Source organism: Balaenoptera borealis (genome assembly GCF_965194805.1).
Source record: "Balaenoptera borealis genome assembly, chromosome: 3".
Taxonomy (NCBI): Eukaryota; Metazoa; Chordata; class Mammalia; order Artiodactyla; family Balaenopteridae; genus Balaenoptera; species Balaenoptera borealis.
The window spans coordinates 30246569-30272115 of record NC_138866.1 but is presented as its reverse complement, the minus strand read 5'-3'; the positions used below and the strand labels follow the sequence as shown (position 1 = coordinate 30272115).

Here is a 25547-nt window from a genome sequence, read left to right as displayed (position 1 = left end):
GTCTGTATCAACGATTTTAATTTTTTTTAAGAAGTAGATACTTAGGTGTACAGTAAATATCACTTTTTACATTTTCTGTAAATTAATTTAATTTTGATCGCGACCTTCCTTCTTGTCAGGAGGAAGGTAAAGTCAACACCAGTCATTTGGACACTTACCCCCAAACCCCAAGGTTGTGCTAAGGTTTGGAGTCCGGAGCAATGCCAGACATTGAGGAGAGAGGCCCCTGAGTCGCCATTAGTCATAGGGCCACACTGGTTGCCTAGGAGAGACCCGTTATCCCAGCCCTCCCTTCCCTCCAGGTTCAGTGGCTCCGTGGGATGCCTTTTGTGCTTACTATGTGGGAACCATTGGTGCGGCCCAGAGCCCTGGGTCTGGGCTTCTGCCTCCCAGGGGCACTTGGAAGCTCTTACCTCTGAGCTAAGACTCCATCTTACTTGGGCAACGTGGGAGGAAAGCTGCCGAGTAACTCACGGACCTCTCTCCTCTCTCCAGTCCAGGGAATCTTTTTTAATCTGCAGGAAATCCCTCCATACGCAAACTTTGTTCTCAATAGGTTTGGGGGGAGTTTGTTGTTGTTGTTGTTGTTTTTATGAAAGCTAAGAAGCCCTGACACAATATAGCCTGTTTATAAGGAGAAACCACAAATTTCTTTTTAAAAAAATAGCAGAGCAGTAAGTTGCCGAGTAGTAAGAACCTGAACAGGCCACCTCTGTTGTCTTACCTCCTCTGAGACTAAACCTGCATAGTTAAGTCTTTACTTTTATAACTCATTGAAGAATATTAATTTTGTTAAATGCATTTACATTTTATTGGTATAGAGTAATTTCTGAGTGATCTAAATAGCAAACAGCATAAAACATTTTTAAGCGTTCTGTAAATATTCTAATTTTGTTTTGTCTCATTGTACCTAAGAACACTGGAACTATTTTGGGGCAGATGAGAATCTTGGTGCGGTGGCTGTGAGCATTCGAAGGGAAAAACCAGAAGAAATGAAAGAAAATGGATCTCCATACAACTACCGAATAATTTTTAGAACTAGTGAGGTAAGTCGCACATGAGAAAGACTTGAGGCTTAATTTAATTGAGGAAAAAATAGAGTAGTAGCAGTAGCAAAGCAATTAAATTTAATAGCGCATGGTTACAAATGTCTTTAGAATAAACAAAGACCCCTTTCATTCATTCCAGTGGTGATAGGGCTGGACATAATGGTTAGATCTGGACCCTTTCTTCCCATCTAGCCCTGGATAGATGCAATAAATGAATGGGAGTTTTGATTCACAGAAAGATATGTCCATTAAGTGTGACCCAAGGAAATTGGAGTCCTCAGAATCCCAAACTGGATATTACATATCCTGCTTGGGCAGCCGGAAGGCACCGAGCCAGCTTGAGGAGGCAGAGAGGGTCAGCCAAGACTTAACTCACTTTTCCAAACTATTGCTTAGGACATTTCTTGACCCAAGAAAACTCTTTTCTTCTTGCATTTTCACTTTGCCATCTTGGACCTATTCTCGGAGGCCTAAAATGCGGACTATTTGAATCAGAGGCTGTCTAACTGTGGGTAAGACAGGTTCTTGGAGCTCTTTAGGGATCTAAGTACACATAATATGTGAGTTTTTATTTTAAAATGAAATTCAGGTCAAAAAAAGAAAAGGAAACATAAAATAGCCAACAAAGCATTTAAAAAAAAAAACTCGTGAACAAGTTTGGGACTATGAGGTTTTTTTCCTTTGTTTTCTTTCTAAACATATGTTTAGTTGTGCCAGCTGTCAATTTATTTTCTCTTTGAACCAGATCACTTTAGGATTGTTGTTATGCATTAATGCCTAATGCTCCCTTGAGGTATCTAGAAAATAATGGTTTTGAAACTAGTTTAAATAGGGCATTTGGCTTCATTTCCCCCATTGAATACAAGGCAGGTTGCAGGGGTTGGCTTCACTTAGTAATTGTTCCTCAGCTTGAACTCTGGGGAAATTAAAAATAGGATTTTTAAAGGCACAGCTTTAATACCTAATGTGTTGTGTCGAGTGGCCCGAGAGAAACGAAGAACTCACATGCCGTAGGGTCCTTTTTCTCCATGCCAAAGCTGATCGTTAAGCAGGGTCAGTACTTTTGTTGAACGTGAAAAGCACAGAGAACACAGTGTGTTTTTGAAGCTGGGTGTAGGTAGTTGCTCCTCAGACCCCACCGGATTTCTGAGAGCCACACTTACCTCCTCCCACCTGTTTCTGTCTTTCCTGTCCTTACCTTTCCCCCTCCCCAAGGCCACTCTGATTTAAGTCCGCATCATACTTTTCCTTTTCTCTGTTTTTTATCCATTTCAATTTCTCTTCTTGCCACTATCCTATCATTCTTCATGCCAGACGGTGAAGCTTTCTAAATTGGTACTTTCGTTCTCAGATCCTGTCTCTGGTGTCCACGATCGTCCCTTCCAGCTTGCCTTGCAGGCACGCCATGGCTGGTCACAGCCCCTCTCTCTCCAGGTCAACTCCTATCCTAAGTGAATGTGGTCCCTCTGCTTCTCCCTGCCTCAGCCTCAAATGCTCCACCTGCACCTCCCACCTGCAGTTACAATTAAACCACACTTAAGGATTCTCTAGTCCTTTTCCTGCCAACCCATTCGACGGTCCATGGGGCCACTTCCTTACCCTTTGATTGAAACATCCAAGTCAAATGTTGTTCATGGTTCAAAAAACCATTACCACCTGTTTTCATGTTCAAATTAATGTTTAACCAGTGACAACCCTGTTGTTACAATTGTTCAAGCCAGAGACCTTGAGGTCACTTTTGACTCCTCTCTTCTCCTCCCTCCTGCTCCCCACATCTGGTCTGTCCACAAAACTGGTTGACTTTGTCTTCAAAATGTATCCAGAATTCTACCGCTTCTCCAATCCCACTGCCTCTGCCTGGGCCAAGCCACCATCATCTTTCTCCAAGAACCATTCTTCCTGCTTGTGCCCTTAAGCCCTGCATCCTTTCAAGCCCAGCAGGGGTCCTGTAGAAATGTAATCCACGTCTTGTCATTCCTCAATTCAAAATTCTTTCATGGTTTCCCATCTTCCAAGTTAAAGTCATTCTCCTTGCTAGCCTAGGAGTCCAGACGCGTCTGCTTCCGACCTTGACCTCATCTCCGAAAACTCCCCCTCACTTAGTCTTTTCCAGCCACACTGGCAATCTCAGGACACCTCTGTCTCAGGGCTCAGATAGTCCCTATTCCTTCCTCTGTATTCAGTGTTCTCCCCAGGCATCCTCGTGGCCGCAGCTCTCTCTTTTCCTTCTGGCCTTTACTCTTAAGTTACAGGGGCCTTCCTTGGCCCCTGGATCTAAAATTTCTACTCCCTCTCATATCTCATTTCATGTCCAATTCCAGGCTTTCTTTTTTTCATGAACACTTAACCACTATCTCATGCATTGTACTTACTTACTTGGTTCATTTTGTGACCCTCCCACTCAAATATAAGCCCAGGGAAGATGAGGACTCAGTTGTTCGTGACTACACACCTAACGCCTAAAACAGCCCTCCCCCTTCATTCCGTCCTTCCTCTCTAATGTTTATTTCATTAATTGCCACTAGCCTTTGTGTAATTTTTTTCATTCCGATAGAAATAATCCTTAAGTGTGGTTTAATTGTAATACTGTTAACACAGATTCGTGTGCCTGACGCACAGTGAGGGCAAACAAACTGAAACGTCGGAGTTTGGAGCAGAGAAAGGTTTATCACAAGCCCGTGCAAGGAGACGAGGTGGCTCATGCCCTGAAAAGCCTCGAGCTCCTCGAAGGGTTTCGGCAAAGCATTTTGAAAGGCCAGGAGTGGGGGTGGGTCACAGGGTACGTGATCAGCTTGTGCACAGTTCTCTGACTGGCTGATGGTGAGGCAGCAGGCTGGTGTCACGGGGGTTAACATTATGAGTCCTTAGGCTCCAGGAGGCCTGAGAAGAACTACTCAGGGTAGTCAAGTAGTTCTTCCATTTGGTGGGGGATTTTCACATCTGCAAAACAACTCAGGAAATTTGCATCAAATCTAGGTCCTTCAGAGAGGAGCTAAAGCAGAGGATATGGGGGAAGGCCTGTCCGAGGAAGGCCCCCATAGGGTCCTGCTCGGTTACAGTATCTTTATGAGAGTTTTCATAGAAATAAACTAATGAAAGTCCTTTGATAGAAATATCTCTAGGTGTTGGTTCTGCTCCAGAGCTGCACATTGTAGGATGGGCAGTTCACTCTTCTCCACTGAAGGCAGTTCACTGAGTATATAATAAAGTAAGACTTAATTCTTATGCCTTTGTAGCAGCTTCTCATGCTATTGATTTCTCCTGTTAATAAATCCATTGAGAAAAAAGAAAACGTAGTCACCACAGTGACACTCCTGTTGCTTCAGTAAATGGCATCAAGATAACAGAAATACAAACAAATCTCTTTCAGTAGAAATAGGCATTGCACAACAAAGAAACAAAAAAGGAATTTACATGTATTTGGAAGCATGACAGTTTGTTTATGAACAAAATCTGTGGTGTGAGTGCTTTTAAGCATGGGTGCACAGGGATGTGGGAGGATTCTCTTCCTGTTTCTGGAAGTCATTAACAAAAATATCAGTAACACTAGTGATTCAGGTATAAAAAGGAATCATTCCTTTTTGGTTTTCTGCTCTGGCTTTCTTGAGGTGGGCTGCTGTCTTCCTGCGGTGCAGGATTAGCAATGATTAGCATTCCTTGTCTGGGGTTCTCAGTTGGAAATACATCCAGCCTTTGTAGCCTCCTGTCCCCAGGAGCAAGAGAGTTGCTCGTTTCCCGTGATTTAAAAAACGAAACAAAAATTATTTCTGTCCAATTAGATATTAAGTCACAGGAAAAAGATTTTTTACACAACTGTCATTTGAAAGCAAACTATTTATAAATGAAAGAAAAGATACTAATCAAAGGAACAGACTGCAGATACCCCCCAAGCACCTTTTTCTTGTCTTGAGAGTCAGAGGTTGGTAACCTTGGCTTTTCCTACCCCCATCTCTCTTCTCCATCAGTTGGCACAGTTATAGATTTTACTTCCCTGGTGATTCTTCCTTTGATTTCCATTTTCCCTGCTAATCCTCTGTCACACCCTCTGCCTGTTACTTGAAGACGGTTTACAGTTTGTTTCTAACTGTTTTCTCTGCCTGTAGTTTCTTCCTCGGGCAGTTCATCTTTATTTGCTAACTGAATTTTCTTACATCATCATCCCTATGCAAACAAGTTCTGATATGGCCGGTTGGAGCCAGATGAGGTGCATGCCCGTCGGGGTACACTCGGCTCGGGGCTCCGGCCTGCCTGTAGCTTCACCACCCACTGCCCCTTTGGGCTCGCTTAGATCCAGCTAAGCTACAGCAGTCGCTCTTTCCCGCTCACACCCCGATCTTTCTCATCTCCACACCTTTGCTCTCTGACATTGTCTTTTTGTATAATTTTTCCTAGATTTCAAGGCCCCTTTTCAGTGCCACCCTTTTCCATGAGGGCCTTTCCTTATGCCCTGAGCCACGGTGATCCCTTTTCTGCCTTTGGACTCTTGTAGAACCTGACCTTGTTAAACTTTTCTTAGTAGATATATCCTCCTGAATGGGTATTTCTTACCTCTCACCCTCTTGCATGCCACACCCAGCCCTCAACGTTTGCTCCTGTTGCAGTACAGCGCCTTGTAACCTACACACTTAACGGAAATTCGTTCGACTTAATGGGTTTTTTCTTTAGGTCACCGTACAGTGTTTAAGTTATACTGACAACTTTGCCACGTGGAAATGTCTGAAAATTAAGACTAGTTTACTTCGACAGATCATCATTACTTAAGGAAATTTCTTTGCTTATGTTTTTATTTCATAATAATAGAAGGGATCTCAAGACATAAGGGTAAAGCAAAAGTCATTTTAAATGCTGTTGATGGTGCCGCTCTACTGCCTATAATCACTGTCCTATTGTAGCAGCATTTGGGGATGGGACTAGTTTAAGCTAGTCAACAGTACATTATGAAATTTAAAACTTACTCTCCCCCCACCCTTACCTTTTATAATTCAAAAAGGTGTAACATCTAAATTCTCAGCATTTAGTCTTCAGATATTCTCGGGGGTAGCTCCTTCTTAATTTCCTGGTGAGTGTGTGTGTGGCATTGTATAGCTATATGGAGACCTTGATCTTTCTGAGCTCTCTAGGGAAATACGCACTTTATTTGGTATTTAAGGAAATGTCCTCGGAAGCCTTGATTATGAGTTCCGTTGGACTTGCCTGGGTCTTCTTGAAAGTGTTGGTCTCATTTTTCATATATAAAGTATCTTACATCACTTCCCTCATCCTTTCTCCCTCACTGGCTCAATCAATCAAATGTCATTTCCAGCTCCCTAAGGGGGACCTCAGACTGGGCTTTCAGTGCATTTGATGTATTTGCTCATCTCACCAGAGCACGTGTCTCTCTTTCAGCTCATGACACTGAGAGGGTCAGTGCTGGAGGATGCCATACCCTCAACGGCAAAGCACTCGACGGCCCGGGGACTGCCCCTGAAGGAAGTGCTGGAGCACGTGATTCCCGAGCTCAATGTCCAGTGCCTGCGGTTGGCCTTCAACACCCCCAAAGTCACAGAGCAACTCATGAAACTGGATGAACAGGGGGTAAGTGTGGCTGCCAGGGGAGAACGTTCTTGCTGCTCAGGTGTCCACTAGGCATCCAGAATACAGACCTGAATAGTTCTTTTTTGATGGGGAAAACTGATACTATTTATTGTGAAGGACCTTCTCTTTGCAATTATTCACTTTCTTTTTTCTGAACTCTGAACTCTGAACATTTTCTCATCTGTTGAAATTCTCTTTGTCAGGACTGACTGACTTAAACAATGTTCAACTCTTCTGGTAATCTTCCATAAATGCAATGAATTTTTCAAATACTCCAGGAATAAGTAGTAACAATAACAGTAATAACAATAGCTAACACTAATGAACATATTCACCAGGCTCTGTTTTAAGTACCTTAATATGTTATCCCAACTATTGTCCCAGCCCCAAGAGAATGATACCATTTTTATCCCCATTTTAGAGATGAGGAATCTGAGACAGAGAGAGGTTCAGTAGTAAGTCCAAGTTCACACAGTTAATAAGTTCAAAGCCTCTGCTGGGAGCCACTACTCCACACCATTCTTAAAAGCTTTAATTTTTAGTCTATTAATACCACCAAAAATGTATTTTAGCCGAGGTGTTTAAATAAAAAATTCAAAATTTAAAAAATCTGGGTCCTAATTTGTAACAAAATGAAAGTGCTCAAGATTTTCTCACCTGCATATTTCCTGTACCTTAACGTGGGGCCATTGATCCAGATACAAATGAGTGATAGGATAATCCATATGGAGGAGGCAGAAGAGTAGAGAGTGCGAAACTATAATCCGGAAAATCCACTAACCAGAGAGAGTATCCACATTCTGCTTGGAATCATTTGAGCATATGAGCTAGTTTTATTAGACTTTGTATCTATATACTCTTATTTTAATTCTTTCTCTGAATATTTTAGCCATATTGCGTCCTGGCAGTGAGTGGTAGTAGCTTTCCCATTGCACTTTTAAAAAATTCTACCAAAAGTAAAATTGGTCCAGTTATTGAGTTCCATTTTATAAACAGATTTCGATGGTATTTTCTTAATTAGGAAAAAATTTGAATTTTATTAAAATGAATGGTAGTTCAAAAAAATCAGTTTCAAGGAATATTCAGTCTTTTAAATCAGCTGATAGGAATATATTATTAGGAACCAATATTTGGATGTAACTTTTCTAATCATTGCTCCTTTCGTCCATTCATCTCACTTATTGTAAAGCATAGCTAATATCTATTTCATATGTATATTTCAAATAGGCTGTGAGTATCCATGTTTATAACATGTAAATCTGAGCACTTCAATGCTTCAGAAGACTACTGATACATAAACTTAACTATTTTGGATGCTGTTTTTCCAATAAATATTTTGAGCATTTATTCTAACAATGGAAGAGTAGAAAAATAATGATTAGGTTCAACTTTATGGATTCAGTCTTTTCAGTTACTACACTTTTCAAGGAAAACAACAACATTTAGACATTTATAATATAATCATATGTTGATAATATAAGCATATACTGCACATTCTAAATTCAACAGATTATTTTGTGTAGAGGAGGTATTTTCTTCCTTTTTCCTTTTGTTTTACTTATATTAAATTTAAAAATGGGTGCCCCAATTGTAGACATTGTATGGGCTCTCTGTCATATTTTGTGCCCTCTCTTAGTGTTTACAAAATGTTGGAGATGGGGCTGCTCTGTGATAAACACTATACGGTCCCATCCACACAGGAAAAATGAGAGCAGTATAATGAGTTTAACTTAAAGGTACATTTATTTAATTCAAAAAACTGCCCATTATTCTGAAATGATGGGTTTCTTATTCTTGGGGATATTAAACTATCCTTTCCTTCATAAATTATTGATGATAATATGTGTTAGTTGTCTTCTTTAATGCCTTCCCGGTGAAATTAAAATTTAGCAGTCTAGGTGAGTCTCTCCAATTTTATTTTGGAAATTTTGCTAAATTCTAGGCAGTAGAATCTAGACGTTTAAAACCTGCTATTCTGTATGAGCAGCTCTTTATCTGAACTAAGGGACACCACTGCTTGGCCTCTCTTTCCGTTTATATATTCATAGCATTTAAAGCCCAGAATTATACTGATAAAAAACAGAGGACACACGTACTTAGGTGTTTAGTCTGGGGAGTCATATTTTTGGTAGGAAATTTTATTAATGCCTTGAAATCCTTGTGAGAAACTGATTGTTTTGGTGCCTTTACAAATACAGATTTTGAAAAAGAAATGCTTGTAAGTGCAGTACATTATGCATTTGAATCTTTGCAAAGCATTTTTGGTTTCTCTCTATGTCATCATTGTTTGAAATTTCGTGCTTTGTACACCCTTATATTTAAAGAGATTGATAGTATGAATACCAAAAAACTGGACTTGCTAAAAGGACCTTCTACATCTCCCTTTAAGTTTTATTTAAATGATTCCTTTAAAATCTTTTCTACTTTAACAGCTCACGTAATTATGCTTGGATAAAGAAAACACTATTTGCTTGCTATATTGTGGCATTTTGCCTTTCAGATCTTTGGTGCTTTTTTCATTTTTTTTTTTTTAATCTTACCATTTAAAAATGAAATGAACAGAAGAGCAGATGTAAGTTATATCTATATACTATAAAAGATAGTATTTCACAAAAATATAAAAATTTGTTTGTCATTTGACTAGACTCTGATATTTATGTGGGAACTGAAGTAGGCATTTTAATTCCCAAAGTTTTAGGAAATGATTATATGCTTTGTGGCTTACCCATGCTTTCACATTCACCTTCCTGATACCTTCCTGGGTCTTTTTCACTATTGATTGATGTCCATTTCCATTATCATGAAAGGTCAATAAGAAGATGAAATAACCTGCCAATGATTTCACATTATCAAGAATTTAGAGCAGTTTGTGACCCAGCAAATTTAGATCACCTCTGGATTTAGTTTTTCCATCATGGTCCTACATCTTCACGTATTAGATAATTGAGAGCATCTCTTATGATGAAAACACATTAGATAAATATATATGTTTACTTATTACACTGTTCTAAGCTCTTTACCAGCATCATCTGATTTAATCCTCACGGCACCCCTGGGCAGTAGGTTCCAGTTATTGGCCTATTTTACAATTGAGAGGATCGAGGCTTTCAGAAGCAGTGCCATTTTCCCTTAGGAGTCCTGAACATTGGATACGCGTTTGCACGATACTCCCTTTTGTTTTTATTTATTTGTTTGTTTGTTTGTTTATTTATTTTTGGCTGTGTTGGGTGTTCGTTTCTGTGCGAGGGCTTTCTCTAGTTGCGGCGAGCGGGGGCCACTCTTCATGGTGGTGTGCAGGCCTCTCACTGTCGCGGCCTCTCTTGTTGTGGAGCACAGGCTCCAGACGCACAGGCTCAGTAGTTGTGGCTCACGGGCCCAGTTGCTCCGCGGCATGTGGGATCTTCCCAGACCAGGGCTGGAACCCATGTCCCCTGCATTGGCAGGCAGATTCTCAACCACTGCGCTACCAGGGAAGCCTCCCTTTTGTTTTTAAGATTTGCAAGTTTTCATCTCTTTTTGCACATCTCAAATTATTTTGGTCCTCCAAACTACACTGTGAAATATCAGGAATTTCATTATCTATTCAGGCCAACTTTTAAATAATATGGCTAATTCAGTTACTTTTAAATTTGCCATATTAATGCCGTTTTTCTTCATCAGTCATTAAAAAACACCTTTATCTCATCTACCCAGTGCAAGAGAAATGGAAGGTCATTATACCAGGCTCTGTTTCAAGGAGTTCGCATGTGTAAAGCACTTACTGCAATGCCAGGCATGTGGTGAACACTGAATAATGATAAAATAATAACTCATTAGTCCTTTACATGCATTATTTCATCTTTATCAGCATCCTGTGAGAAAGCTGCTGTTATAGATAGTATAACATATTGTGCTTAACTTTCAGAAGTAAGCGTAACTTTTAAAATTCAATAAATGCTAATTGAGTAACCACTCTTTGCAGATTGTTAAATACTGTCGAAAATAAATAGGCTAGTAAGACACAGTCCTTACCTGTGAAGGAGACAGAGTCATAAATTACTGTATATAATGAGTATAATAAGAGAACTGCAAACAGAGAAGCCAGTGGGGCCAAGTTGTGATTGGTTAGATGGGTCAGGATGAAACGGACCTTTCATCAGGCTAGAGAATAAGCCTCACGGTGGTCTAGACTCGGAACAATGAGAACAAAGCGCAGCAGGACAGAAGCACAGAATGTGGTTATGGGACAGCAAGCAGCCCTGCTGAGCAGGAGTGTGAGGCAGTAATAAAAACAGATTACTAAGCCAGGAACTGAGCAGTGACTAAACCAGGAGCTGTGTGAAGCAGTTTACATGAATTATTTTAATTAACCCTTAGACTCCTTTGATATAGGTGCTATTATTGTTCTTGCTTTGCCGACAAGAGCACCGAGGCACAAAGAGGCGGAAGGACCCCCCCAGATCACAATTAGGATCTGGTGGAGGCAAGTCTTGCATCCAGGCATTCAGGCTCCAGAATCCACTTTCTTACCTGATACACTGTACACCCCATCCTCCCCTCCCCTCCCCTTGAGTGGGAGAAGGAACTGGAAATATGGATCCAAGTTTTATTGCTACAGGCTACAGTGCCCAATATTAAGTATAACATGTAAAACCCAAATAGGATCAGAATAGAGCTTAAAAATAAAGTGCAATTGCCAGTTTGCAGAAGAGAAAATTGGAAGACCTGTTTTCATTAGGAAATGTCAAGGTTCATGTACACAGTAGTGATTTTACCTAAATGAGTATCTCCACTGTTTTTCTAGATACTATTAAAAATACAAAGAAATGAAAATATTTGTTGGATTCTCTATTCTTTAAAATGTTGTCCTTCAAGTTATTGAAGTTAAAGGGGAAAAGTAATCATATCTAATTAGGTCTGTAATATATATCTCAAGAATAGATGTAAGGAAAGAAGCAGTGTTCATTTGATAATGAATAGCACTGTTCCTTTGATTAAGGGCATGGGTGAAATTCTCTGCTGACTTAGCCTGTTCATTGCCCTGGTGCATTATTCTATTGAAGATAAATGAGTTTGACTAGCCACTTTCCTCTTTGATTCAGGCAGCTGGATTTAAAGAATGAACCATAGGGAAAACAATTTTTCCAAAACCCATTTTCTATGAATGAAGCTTTGGCAGAACAATTACCATTTCTGAAATTTCAGTCTTCTTCTAGATTATGGTATCAGCTAATGCATGTTGAAAGTTCAGATGGCCACCAGATGGGTTCCATATGTACATTTTCAGGAAGACATATACGTGGCCGTCCTCAGGTCAGAGAAAGGAGACAGTGGCATTGGTTGCTTTGTCTCGTCTGTTCACAAGTAATGATTACACGGGCTCATCCATGCTGTTTTGCCTGGCTGAGGCTGGGGTGGGTGACTGGATGGAGGCCTTTCCAGTAGTAAGATTTATGATTAACATGACTGATAGCAGTAGCATTTGGAAGACGTTTGGTTGGGTAGGACTGCAGTTTGCAGTTGAAGGAGCTCAGCATGGCTAAGACTTGCAGTGAGGATTCTTTGGTTCACAGTCCAAAAAGACAGAGGAACTGTTTGCAGATATTTCAGTCTTCTTGATTTTAAACTGTGAATTGTGCTTTAAATTCAGCTTTAAAATAAAAAGGTAAACTAGTTTCCTTCGTACAGGACTTTAATTAGCTGATATCGTCAAATGATCCAAAAATCAAAGTATTTACATTGAGGGATCCCATTTCCACCCTGTTCCTATCCCTCACCTCTCTTCTCCCCTATATTACCACTCTTATTAGTTTCTTATGTATTCCTATGTTTCTTTATACAGATGCACCAGATATGCATATGTAGTCTTAGTTCCCTTTTTCTTATACAAAATATAGCATGCTGTAAACATTTGCTTTTTCACTTAGTAATACATTTTGGAGATCTTTCTATGTCAGTACACAGAAAGTTTTCCCATTGTTTATATGGCTGCATAATATTCTGTTTTGTTGCTGTACCATAGTTTACTTCATTAGTTCCTCTATTAATGGACATTTAGATGGGTAAGAGTCTTTTCCTATTACAGACAATGCTGCAATGAAGAGCCTTTTCCTATGTAATTGAAATTCATCTTAATGTCAAATCAATACAAGTACATAAATCATTTTAATACCCAATATGAAGCTTTCTATTTTTGTGAGAACTTTTGCACAGCATGTTATTAGATAAGATTACTGTGTGTGTGTATAGAATATTTCCTTTACATTATGCCAAAGATAAAAATAGATTAGAATCTGTCTGTGCACATGTATATAAATAATTTTGACAGCATCTCTGTCAGATTTTTTTTAAATGACCTTTCTACCCAGTATCCATATGTCATTTTTTAAAGCAATTTGATTTTTGTTAGTAAATTCCAATGAAGATAAATTTTCTAACTAGCATTTTTTTGCCCCCAACACTGAATTTTTCCAGTCTCTTTGTCATTCTTTTTGAAGGACAGTACAGTGATAAATCTTTAGGAAGTAGTTAAGACAGTTATCATGTTTATGAAGAACCAGCCAAAGTAAATGTTATCAATGTGAATCATGAGGATTTGAAAAAATGACCAAGGTCTTCATGCCCAGTAATGGCAGAGTAGCTTGTCTCAGACCAGCCCACCCACTGAGAATAACCAGAAACACTGGACAAAGTATTTTTTAAAAATAAATTTGGACTTTTGCTTTTGGAAGTATGGGATAGATGTAATTTTCCCCCATTCTTCCTGCTAAGTACAGCTAAAAACCTTGTGCACTGTATATAAAGCAAACATGAATCTGAAAGGTGGAACGAAGGAAGCAGATTGGCTGGGGAACTTGGGATAAGGAACGACATAGTGCTCACTCATGATAAGAACGGAAATAGAGAGGAACTTCCTCAACTTGATTAAAAACAGCTACAAAAACCCTACAGCTTACATCATAGTTGATGAAAGACTTAATGGGAACAAGTCAAGGATGTACACAGTCTCTATTGCTATTCAACACAGTACTAGAAGTTCTAGTCAGTACAATAAGGCAAGAAAAGGAAATAAAAGTCAGGTGGATGAAGGAAAGGAAAATATAAATTTGTCCCTATGTCAAATGACATGATAGTCTATGTACAAAACCCCAAGGAATCTACAAAAACTTTATAGAATTGCAAGGTGTGTCCAGCAAGTTTGTATGATTCAACATCAACTCACAAAAATCAGTTGGATCTCTTTTAATGAACATGTGGAAACTGAAAATAAAACACCATTTACAATCCTTCAATAAAAAATGAAATAGTTGGGTATATACCTAACAAAACATGTTTAGGACTTGTATGCTGAAAACTATAAAACACTGATGAAAGAACTCACAGAAGACTTAAGTAAAATAAAGAGACATACCATGTACTTGGATTGAAAGACTCAACCTATTAATGATGTCAATTCTCCCCTAATTGATATCAGTTTAACACAATCGGTATCAAAATCCCAGCAAGATTTTTGAAATTATAGACAAGATTATTCTGAAGTTTATATTGAAAGGCAAAGGAACTAGAATAGCCAAAACAATTTTGAAAAAGAATAAAGTGGGAGAAATCATTCTATGTGATTTCAAGACATTATATTATATTGGTATAACTACAGTAATCAAGACTGTATCTTATTGGAAGGATAGATGCATGGATCAATGGAACAGAACAGAGAAACCAGAAATAGCTCCACACAAATATATCCAACTGATTTTTTTGACAAAGGTAGAGGAAGGACAGGCTTTTCAAACAAGGGTGCCAGAACAATTACGTAGACAAAATAATGAACTTGACCTAAATCTCACACATTATACAGAAATTTATTCAAATGGATCAGAGTTTGAAATGTAAAACTATAAAAATTTTTGACAAAAACATAGGAGAAAATTTGGGGGACCTGAGGATTGGTGAAGAGTTCTTAGATATAACACCAAAAAATATTTCTTTTCTAGACTTAGTCTAGAAAAGAAATAATTGAGAAATTTGGGTTCATCAAAATTAAATCATCCTGCAGCACTTTTTTCCTTGGACATTTGCTGATTTGTAAGAGGCTTGGGGCTTAAGTATAGCATAAAGCTGCAGATAAGAAGTAGGTGACAGTTCAGAGTTTTCATTAATTTCATGGGGGCTGCAGAAATAAAAAATAGAGATCAAGGGTCACTGGAGAACTTGGGATTTGTTTTTAAAAAATCAAATTGAAATTCTAGAACTGAAAAAACAAAAACAAAAAGTTAAAATCTCAGCAGATGGGTTAAAACACATTAGACACAGCAGAAGAGAAAATTGATGAATTGAAGTTACCAGCAAATGTTTAACTGAAGAATGTAGACAAGAAAACATGAGAAATACAGAAAAGTGCCTAAAAGACACGTGGGCCATAGTGAAATACATGTATGTGATGGAATTCCCAGGAGGAGAAGAGAAGTTAAAGCAATATTTGGGGACAGAATTGATGTCTGAAGAAATACCAGTAAAGAAGTTTCCAAAACTGATGAAACACATGAATTGAGACAGAATCAAGGAGCTCTGCCTACTGTAAGCAGGATAAATACAAAGAAAATCAGACATAGGCCCATCGTAGTAAAAAATGCTGAAATTAAAAGAAAAAGAAAAAATCTTAAAAATAGCCAGAGGAAAAAATACCTTCAAAGAAGAACAGTAAGACAGACAATTGGATTAAAATTAACCCTTTCCTGAGCTATAAAGCGTAAAGAAGAGGTGGAAGCCACATTTCTAGAATGCTGAAAGAGAACTCTCACTAGGAATTTTACCCAGCAAAAATATTCTTTTAAAATATAGGCAAACCTATTTACAGTGGAAAAAAAAAGAACAGTGATTGTCTGAGGCTGTTAGTTGATGCAGGGATGGACAGCAAATGGGAACCAGGAAACTTGGCGTGATAGAAATGTTCTGTGTTTTGACTGGGTTGGAGGTTTATTAGAAATCATTCAACTGTGTATGCCTCAAATGGATGCAGTTTACTGTTCAGAAATTATATACCAGTAGTTGACTTTAAAATGGAGTCAGATTTCTGTTTCCAGCCAAGATTAAAAGAGAGGGACTAGATTTACTTTCCCATCTGAAACAACTTTTAAAAGCAAGGCAAAACAACGAAACATTGGTTTTTATGATGTTGGACGTCAGGCAACAAAGGACAGTGATCTCTGGGAGGTGGGAACCAAATGAACAGTAAGATTGCACCAACTTTCTGCCTGAAGAGAGTTTCCAGGCTGTGGAGCTGGGAGGGGCACCCACTTGAAGCCCAGGGGTCTTCCTGAGTAGAGATTGAGATGTGAGGCCAGGGAGATAAAGGATTTGCAGAGCTGAGTACTGGTAAGTGCCTGTATTTGAGGAAACTATTTGCGGCCAGGGTAAGAACCGCCCTAAGATTGAAGGGGGCAAATGCTCAGACCTCTGCCTGGCTGAGAATAGTTCCTGCTCCCACCAGGCAATCTGGAAAACCTCATACATAGTTCACATGGCATTGGGTAAAGTCTCAAAATGACTTTGCCTCAATAATGGGGCAAAATTAACCTCAAATTAAATGCTGCTCTGTCAAGACCTGTCAGAGTTTAACAGGAAGAACTGAAAGGATCAAACTATTTTCAATTAACTGTGTCCCAGAGCAAAGCTAAAGCATCTCTCAAAGGTTCATGACCCACATTTTGAGAACTGCTGGACAATGAAATACCTCATAGTGACTGTTTTAAATCTCTGGATTAAATCAGACAATTTAAAAGATTTTGTAAGAAGGGAAGAACTGGGTTGTTCTCATGGTCTGTGCTGCCCCCAGTGGCCTTCCTCTGGCTGTGACATCAGGAAAGAAGAGGTGAAAATACAGAACTTCTTAAGAGGTCTCTGAGAACTTGGTTATTCAAACCTGTTTCTACTGGTAGAGGGCTCTGACTTTATCATCCATCTTTCCAGGAACTCAGGGCTGCGTAAGTCAGATTTTGCAGTACCTGTTTCTTTGATTCTTCGTTAAAGTGCCTATTTTATGAGAGGAAGAGCAATTTTTGTACTGTTGGTTCCCAGCTGTGGGAGCCCAATGTCACTTTTGGTGGGTGTTGGAAGACACTTTCTTTATTGATATTCAAGACTTTCATCTCAAACGGAACCTTGGTCCTGTTGGATTGACCATCATCACTTTTTACAATGCAAACATTTGTTGAGTGTCCAAACACTTCCATCAGTGCTCCATATGAACAATAGATACGCAAGGATGGAACTGTACAGCATGACTTCACGGTCATCCAAATGCAAAATCCTAAACTGTGGATAAACCGAACTTGTTTCCAAGATGGCTTCTGGTGTCATCATAACTCTATTTTGAGCATTACAGGAAAGTATTATATATTCATATACATAAACCCATACAGATGTGTTTGTGTGTGTCTCAAAAAAAAATAGTGTTTTATATAACCTCAGAGCAATTCAAAACCCCCAAACCATAGCTCTATACTCCATTTCCATTTGCTCTTTCTCTTGAAATATTCCTTATTACACTTATATAACTCCTCCTTAACAACTTCTCATGTTCTGGGCAGGGAACAAGGTTGCTAACTGAAGATTCTAGGAGCCTGAGTTCACAGAATACTCACCTACCTCGACTTCATTGCAGCAGAAACAAGGATGCAGTCATAGTGTCACCTTCGAGGATAGAGCACTGACATTTGGCACTGTTTCAAAGGACAGGAAATTTGACATGCCAACAAATTTCCTCATCCTCTTAAAGGAGCCTTCCTTTTACAACCAGCAAATACCAGTCTGTTTTCCTGTCTGCAGGTGGAGCTCACTAGAGTGTGAGAAACCCGTCAGAAGAGGGCAGCGCTCTGTCTCATTGTCCTTGCATTCTGCTTCTACAGTGGTTTGGGGGAAGTTCCGTTACTTATCTTCTCTCCGAACTCTTTTTTCATATATGTAAATGAATCCTCTTGAATATTGCACAGTGAAATCTTAGGCCTTTATCTAAGAAGTTTAAAAAGCCACCCACAAATCCAATATCACTGTGATGCTTTCCACTGAACAGGGTGACTTTTGTTTTGCATTGTTGCATGAGAAGGCTGATCTGGGAGGCACAGATCCAAAGAGCAAATAACCCCAAGCTCCAGATTGCTTCCTTTCTTTGACAGTTCTCCCTGCAGGGGGAGAATAAGAATCTGGCTTCATTAAGGACTTCTTTTGTAACAGACATAGAGCCTACCACTACTTTTTTATTTGTTGAGACCTAATAGGATACTCAGCTGAATTCTAAAGCCAAGATGAAATCGCTACCTGTGGGAGTTCCCCTCTAAGTATTAGTAACATTCAGACCTTTGAAGGAGGCCAGCTGCCAGTGGTATGTGGTAGGTTTTACTTTCTTTTTCTTTACTGCATGTGGCATACAAAACAAATGAACTAAATCCTAAATGTGTTTCTGTTAATAATTTAAATGAAGTAGCAATAATGCAAGGTTGGATGCTATTTTAAAAAGATTCCGACATTGGTATATCCAGTTATTTGCAAGTTTCAAATTTGGAACTTTGCCTTCCACTTGTGGAAGTAGGCAGAGTAAAATCAATTCTGCACCGTTTTAGAAGTCCTAAGGAGCTCTCATGTCTATGGGTCATGTAAAAGCTGCTGAACCTTCCTTGTCAACTAGTTAGCATGCAGTGGCGAGGGGGGAAAGCAAGCAGGAGTTCCCTCATGATATTTTGTAGTTATCACCATTCTGAACCATTTGGTTTAGAAAGTTGAAAAGAGTTGCTTAGGTTCACAGTCTCTTGTGTGAAACAATAGGAGCTGGATATGTTTCAGAATTAAGACAGGTCCAGCTTTAGAAGGGTGATAAAATGCATGCAGCGTGGAGTAATAGTCACCAGGATCTGGAGCAGCACCCCGCAGCCAAACACATTAATATTTCCACAAAATATGAATATTCACAGAAAGAGGAATAAATTAAAAAGTATTACTGTCAGCTCCTATCAAGTTTTACTGCCAAATGTATTTGCTTAAATTTGGTTTTCACCTTTCAACTGTGGAATTGCTAAGAAGGGGCTATGGACATACGTTGCAGTGACAGAAGTAGAGCACGACAAGCCTGGTTGAGTCCTGGTAATATTTAATAGAGCCGAATCACAGGGCTGATAACTTATGATCTCTCCCTACTGGACCAGTTACTTGCTTTTCTCTTTTCTGACCTTCTCTTTGCATATCTGTCAAACAGGGGTAATATTTGCTTTGTAGGCTTTTATGAGGATAAGCTAATGTAAGTTAAACACTAAACAGTGATTGGCAGGCAGTGGCTGTTCCATAAATGTTAGCTATTAAAATTTTGCCTCTTCTCTTCCCCCTTCCCTTTTATGAGATAAAAGTTTACTGATAACAGTGGTTGCAGTGCCACTCTGGAAACAGGCCTAAGTGATATGGATTGCCCTGATTTTACTGGAGAATTAAAAGTCTAAATTTTAAGATTGAAAACTCATTTATTGTTAAATGACTACTACAACTTTAAAATTTGTTTATAGAATGACTGAACTTTTCAGTGATGAATGAGTGTTTCTATTAATGTTATATCATATTTAAATTTCTTGAATGCTTTGTTTTAACTGTATTTGAGGAAGGAATATTTACCACTAGCTGATTTGCCATTATGAGGCCCCTTTTAAAGTTTCTATCCAAGTACTCATCTTTTAGAAAAATATTTGAAAAGCATAGTGTCGATGATGCTAGTGCTGTCACAAAGATATAACCAAGGTTTATAATTTAATATATTGGAAAAATGGCATTAGGAGATAAGTCTTTTCCAATTTTACCCCCCCAAACTTTATAAGAACTTTAATGGGCTTTTAGTGCAAAACAGTTTAAAGTAACTTTTGTAAACAGAAATAGACCCACAGACATAGAAAATAAACTTATGGTTACCAAAGGGAGAAGCAGGGGAGTGATAAATAAGGAGTGTGAGATTAAAATATACACACGACTATATATAAAATAGATAACCAACAAGGACCTACTGTATAGCACAGTGAACTACACTCAATATTTTGTAATAACCTATAAGGGAAAGGAATCTGAAAAAGAATGTGTGTGTGTGTGTGTAACTGAATCACTTTGCTGTTCACTGAAACTAACACAACGTTGTAAATCAACTATACTTCAATTAAAAAATAAAGTACCTTTTGTAAAGTAGACCTTTACTTTTAAATTCTTAAGGCCTCCCTTTTTAAAAGGGGAAGAACGAAAGCAGAAGGATTTCAAGAGAAGAAAGAGGTTAGCTTACTTGATGGGCATATGGCCTACAAGACTTATTAGCATTTAAGCGTACAGAGTGGGTCCGCCTATATTTATATGCATTGTATCACCTGCCTTCACAGCTGAACTATCAGCAGAAAGTAGGCATCATGTACTGCAAAGCTGGACAGAGCACGGAAGAAGAGATGTACAACAATGAATCAGCCGGCCCAGCCTTTGAGGAATTCCTCCAGCTATTGGGAGAACGCGTTCGGCTCAAAGGATTTGAGAAGTATCGTGCGCAGCTTGACACCAAAAGTAAGAAATACTTATACCCTCCTACTAGGCTTATTGTCCTCCTGCTGTGTTGATGTTCACCTGATAAGTTGCCTGTAAAACAACATTGCCACTTACTGTAGAAAACTGCTGGTGATGTGGGAGAGGAAGCCAGGGAGGGAAGATGTGGCTCTAAAACAATTGAAAACCATAGTCAAAGTAGCTAGGATTGGACTTTCAAAAAAAACAGTGTTATCAGAAATGTGGAGGGTAGAAAGCAGTGGATGGAGATCATGCAGAATTGCCCCTGGATAGTGTTGCATAAATTTCACTATATTTAGCTGAAAAACTCCTGCAACTTAAAACCATCTGGTTGCAAGCCCTAGAATTTTTGACTTTCATTAACTCATTTCATAATCCTTGTGCGTATCTGTGTAGTCAGTCATTGTATGGTTTTCTTAATCATTTTTATATTTTAATATCTAGAGGTATTTTTGTTTATTTATTTCCTGTTATTATTGTCCATAGTCTAACTTAAAATCTAAGCAAATAGGCTTAGCTTTGGTATTAGTTTGGCTCGTAAAATGTGTTGATTCAAAGCACAGTCTGTTTAGCTACAGCTCATGAACATAGAGGTTTGTCCCTTCCCATTCCCAGGTGGTTAATAAAAGAGTTATGTTCTCAAGTATCTAGAGTATGTTGACTTCTGCTATGCGTCTGTGTGAAGGCAATTTTAAATTTTATCTCAAAATCCATCCGTAGACACCTGTGACCTGTTTTTCTTTGAGAGGGTCTTTGGATTAGCACATCTGTATTGCAGTCTATAGTAATCGCTCTGATTTTTCTGTACAGGAAATTAAATAAGGAGTTGAGTCATGAAAACAGAAAAGCATTCATAAACTCCACTGCAGGGAAGAATTTCCTGTTGCCATGGTTTTGCTGTTGCCAACTTGGAAACGACAGGCAGGAGAACCTGTGAAAAACCATAAATAGCCTAGACTATGAAATATTATTTTAACGTTCCATACTCTGCGTGCAGCTGCATAATATGTTAAATCTCAATATGCCCTTAAACTCTTTTTATCAAGATATTTTGACATTTCCTTTGTAATTCCTTCACGTTGTCCCGATTTGTTGTGTTATGTAAATTATCACCACAAAGAGCTATTAAAAGGGTCTGGGAAGAAAATGTAATAAGCGCCTTGATTCTGTCAATGAATGGCCAGATTGGGAGTTGGTAAGATTATTTATTATTTGTGTATTTACACGGTCCCAGCCATCTCTTGATGATGGAGGGCAATGTGAGAAATGTATAGCCAGGGCAGACTTAAGCAATGTGGCACTGAGTAAGGCAGTGGAATAAGCAAAATAAGCACTTTGCACATTTTGCCCCAATATCCCAGTAACTGCAAAGGCCTGGATCAGCAGACTGCCTCTAATGGCACATCTTTCAGTTATGTAATACATTCATCTGGGGAGGGTTCCTTTTCACTGAACTACTCTCCTTTAAGGTTCCTTGTAACCTTCTGAGGCGTAGCTCCTGAGAAAGAGGGTTCAGTTTCCTTTTCTATCCTTTCAGAGGGTCAGGTTTCCTAAAGTGAATGAAAAGTCGGAAAGTGTTTCCATTCTAAGGCCTGAAGAAGACGGTATGCATATTTATCTCTCTTACTCCAAGCTAGAAGAGACCATTAGCCTCATCACTTAAATGGGTATTTAACAGTAACAGACCACAGAAATAGGGATCAACCAGCCTCTGCACTCTCTCCAGCAGCCTCCTACTGGCCATGACACACCCAGAGGTGAGACTTTGTTCTGTGTACTGTGAGATAAGCTCACCACATCTTACCTAACTTTATGTTGTGTTAAGAAACTCTTTCAATATGATCTTTAAAAAGAGAAAATGCTTTCCAGAACATGTGTTCCTAAAGGATCACTCCACCTCCGTATGACAGTGTAGTTGTCACTGGGATCTGTGGATGTGTAGTCTTCAGCAAATTAAAATATTATTTGCCAAACTCATTTTTTAATTTTCCTGCACCCTCCACCTTCTGAATCTCTAATTACACATATATTAGGTCACTTATTAGTTGTGATTTGATTTTTAAACTTTTTTTCCCCTCTGTGCTTGTGTTTGGATAATTCCAGTTAATGCATTTAAGGCACTGTATTTTTCTTTTCTTCCATAGTGTCTTAATCTGCTATTATCCAATCTAGTGAAATTTTCATTTCAGATATTGTGATTTTCAGGTCCAGAAGTTGCATTTGGGTTTTCTTTTCTTTTTCTTTCTTTTGGGGGGAGTTCTCTTTTCTTATATTTTCCATATTATTCTCATTAGGTTCATGTCCTCCTTTAAAGCCTTGAACGTATTTATAATAGCTGTTTTAAAGTCTTTGTGTGCTAATTCCATCATCCCTGTCATTTGGGGTCTCCCTTTAACAGATTTTCTCCTGTTTTTGAGTTACATTTTACTGCTTCATCTGTCTGGTTATTTTTGATTGGATAGTGTGAATGTTTCATCATTGAGGATCTAGATTTTGTTGTCTTCTTTAAAGAGTGTCGTTTTATTTTGTTGGGCAATTAATTTAATTATAGAACAGCTTGATCTTTATGAATCTTGTTCTTGGGCTTTTTTAAAGCAAACCTAGAGTAGCCTTTACTCTCTGGCTAATTTAGCCCTCCTGCTAAGGCACCTGAATACCAGCATAGTCAGTGAGGTATCTCTGCTGTGGTCAGTCAGAAGTTGAATGACTTCTACCCCTGTGTGAACTATGAGAATTGTTTGGCTGACAAATCTCTGATAGTTGCTATTTCCCCAATAGTTTTTCTTTTCTTTTATTTTGTTTTTAATTGAGATATGATTGACATATAACACTGTATTAGTTTTGGGTGTACAACATAATGATTCAGTATTTGGATATATCCCAAAATGATGACCAAAATAAGTCTAGTTAACATCTGTCACCATACCTAGTTACACAATTTTATTTTCTTACAATGAGAACCTTTAAGATCTACTCTCTCAGCAACTTTCATTTATGAAATACAGTGTTATTAATTGTAGTCACCATGATGTACATTACCTTAATGTTTTTTCTTTCCCTGGCTTTTGGAACCTCACTCTATGCTTGTGCAGCTTAATATTCAGCCCAAGACTCAAGGGAACCCCTGTGTAGATTTCTGAGCCTCTTTCACCGTGTGGTTTCCTCTTCTTTGGTATTCTGCCCAGCAAATATCAGCCACCTCAACCTTCCAAACCTCCAGCATGTTTTAGCTCCCCTCTTCAAATTCCTGCTCTGTGCCATTGTTTTGAAAGTACTTCCAGGTAGAAAGCTGGGTGGGGATCATAGGGCTCAACTTCTTTGATACTTTTTTCTCAGGGAACACTGTCCAATGCTGCCTATTATAAAATGTCTGAAAAAAAGTTGTTTCAGATATTTTGTCCATTTTTCTATTTATTTACAATGGGAGCGCAGGTCCTATACCAAGTACTGTTATGGCCAGAAATAGAAGTCTTAGTTACTTTTTATATGTCATCTCATTTAATCCCCACAAACTCTGCTAGATGCCAGTTATCCCCATTTTACAGAATTGGCTTCTTTAGATTAACTAACGTGCCCAAGGTTAGGCAGCTAGTAAGCATTAAGGAGGGAGAACAGGTCCTAGTGTTATGGTTAACGACGTGTTCAGAGAAAGCATAAATGTAGAATTAGGTACAGTGAAGCCCGCAGAGCTCTGCCTTGTGGCTGTATCTTCCCCTCTCTCGAGCCCTTGAGCTAAAAATACCCAAGCCGTCTCATGAGACAGCTCCACTTGTCATGTATTATAATTATATTCAGATTTTAGTACTTTGGTAAAGGAGGAAGAGGCCCAGGAAAGGAAGGATTGATGGAACTGTCAAACCATTTCTTCTTTTTCCCAGTGTTCCATACAAAGTCCAGTTTCCATCTCAGAAATAAGGACTTCTGGCAAACAAGCTACAGATGTGTCAGGGGTTGGAACAGTTCTGCAATGAAGAAACTTTCAGGAGTAAATTTTTTTCTCCTTTTTTTGTTTCATTATTTGGATGGCATAACCTCTAGATAATTACCATCCCCTCATACTACGGTAAATACAAAAATAAGCTTCCCACCAAGCAGTTTATTATTTGAAAGCTGGAGACCACCCTCATTTTAAGCTGTGTGTATGGATTATTATTTGGGAAATTATTTCCCGAATGAAGCACGTTTGTCAAGTCAGCACGTAAGAGACTTAGAAACCCTTTGAAAAGCATTCCTTCAAAGCTCTGCCTTCTTTGATTTGCCGCAATATTAGTGAATGCTTGTTGCTTCCCCCATTTTTCAGCAGTATTATAAAGATCGTTGAGATTCACGGTCTTAGAGGAGATGGAAGACTTTTCATAAAGAAAATAAATCCTTTATTTGGAATATTTAACCTTTGATAAAGAAAGGAGTAAAACTAGCATTATTTAAATGTTTCACACATGCAAAGGACTATTTGGAGTTCTAGAGACTGATGAATGAAGAAAAGTTTTCTTTTTTCACCTCCTAAACTTTAAACTGTGTTATAGTATAAGGTTTTTTCCTTTGAGTGTTACTGAGATGCAGTTGGCAAAGAAATTAAAATATGTAAAAGGCCCTATTTAAGGCAGCTACACTTTTTATCTCAACTGCACAAAATTCTAAGTTCTGATCAGCACGTTTCTTGAGCATCTTTTATGGGCTAGTACTTTCATATGCATTGTTTCAATCCTCACAACAGTGAGAAGAATATCGAGGGGCGAGGGGCGGAGAAGTGAAGTGACTTGTTTGTGGTCATTTAGTAAATGATGCTGGAGGTATTGGAATTCAGGTCTTCTTACTTCCAGGTGGGAATCCAGGTAATTGCAGGTATCTTGCAAAGTGCTCAGTAGGTAGAAAATAGTAGTGACTGATTCCTAAGTACCTGTCCCACATCATCGCTTATCCTTTTCTCACCATATGTTAGTGATTTTAAGAAGCCTTCAGTCCCGGGCACATACACATGCATACTTGCACGTTCCCTGAACTGACACAGTATGAATTCTCCTGTCATGGCAAAGGGGGTGGTATTACAAACTCTCCTTGATCCCTTCCTCAGTGAAGTAAAGTAACCTACCTCCTGACCATGGTTAAAGGTACATTGAAAAAACATGAGTAAATATGGTAGATGCCAGAGAAGGTGGGATTCTTGACTTCCCCAAATACTTTGTTACTGAGTGGGTGAAATAGTACTACAAGGAGGCGTGAACAGTACTACAAGGGGTGTGCCATCCACTGTTCCAGATGTTAATACTTGTGCCCGGCTGTGCTTCTGACCATTGACCTCTGCATCCCCAGACCCGGAGGCAAGCTTTCATAGAAGGGAGATCTGGGGTCTTAAATGGATGGGCCTCAGCAGCC

General features: G+C 38.9%; 1 protein-coding gene across 9 annotated transcripts in view; it reads left to right on the top strand.

Annotated features, from left to right (window-relative positions):
* SIPA1L1 (signal induced proliferation associated 1 like 1) overlaps positions 1–25547 on the top strand; it is a 376440-nt gene that overhangs the window by 258558 nt on the left and 92335 nt on the right. For all 9 annotated transcript variants that reach the window (XM_082384312.1, XM_082384319.1, XM_082384318.1 and 6 more), the window contains 3 exons: positions 916–1046; positions 6435–6623; positions 19997–20171. In XM_082384312.1, coding sequence (XP_082240438.1) covers positions 916–1046; positions 6435–6623; positions 19997–20171 — 495 coding nt within the window. The remainder of the gene's footprint in view (positions 1–915; positions 1047–6434; positions 6624–19996; positions 20172–25547) is intronic.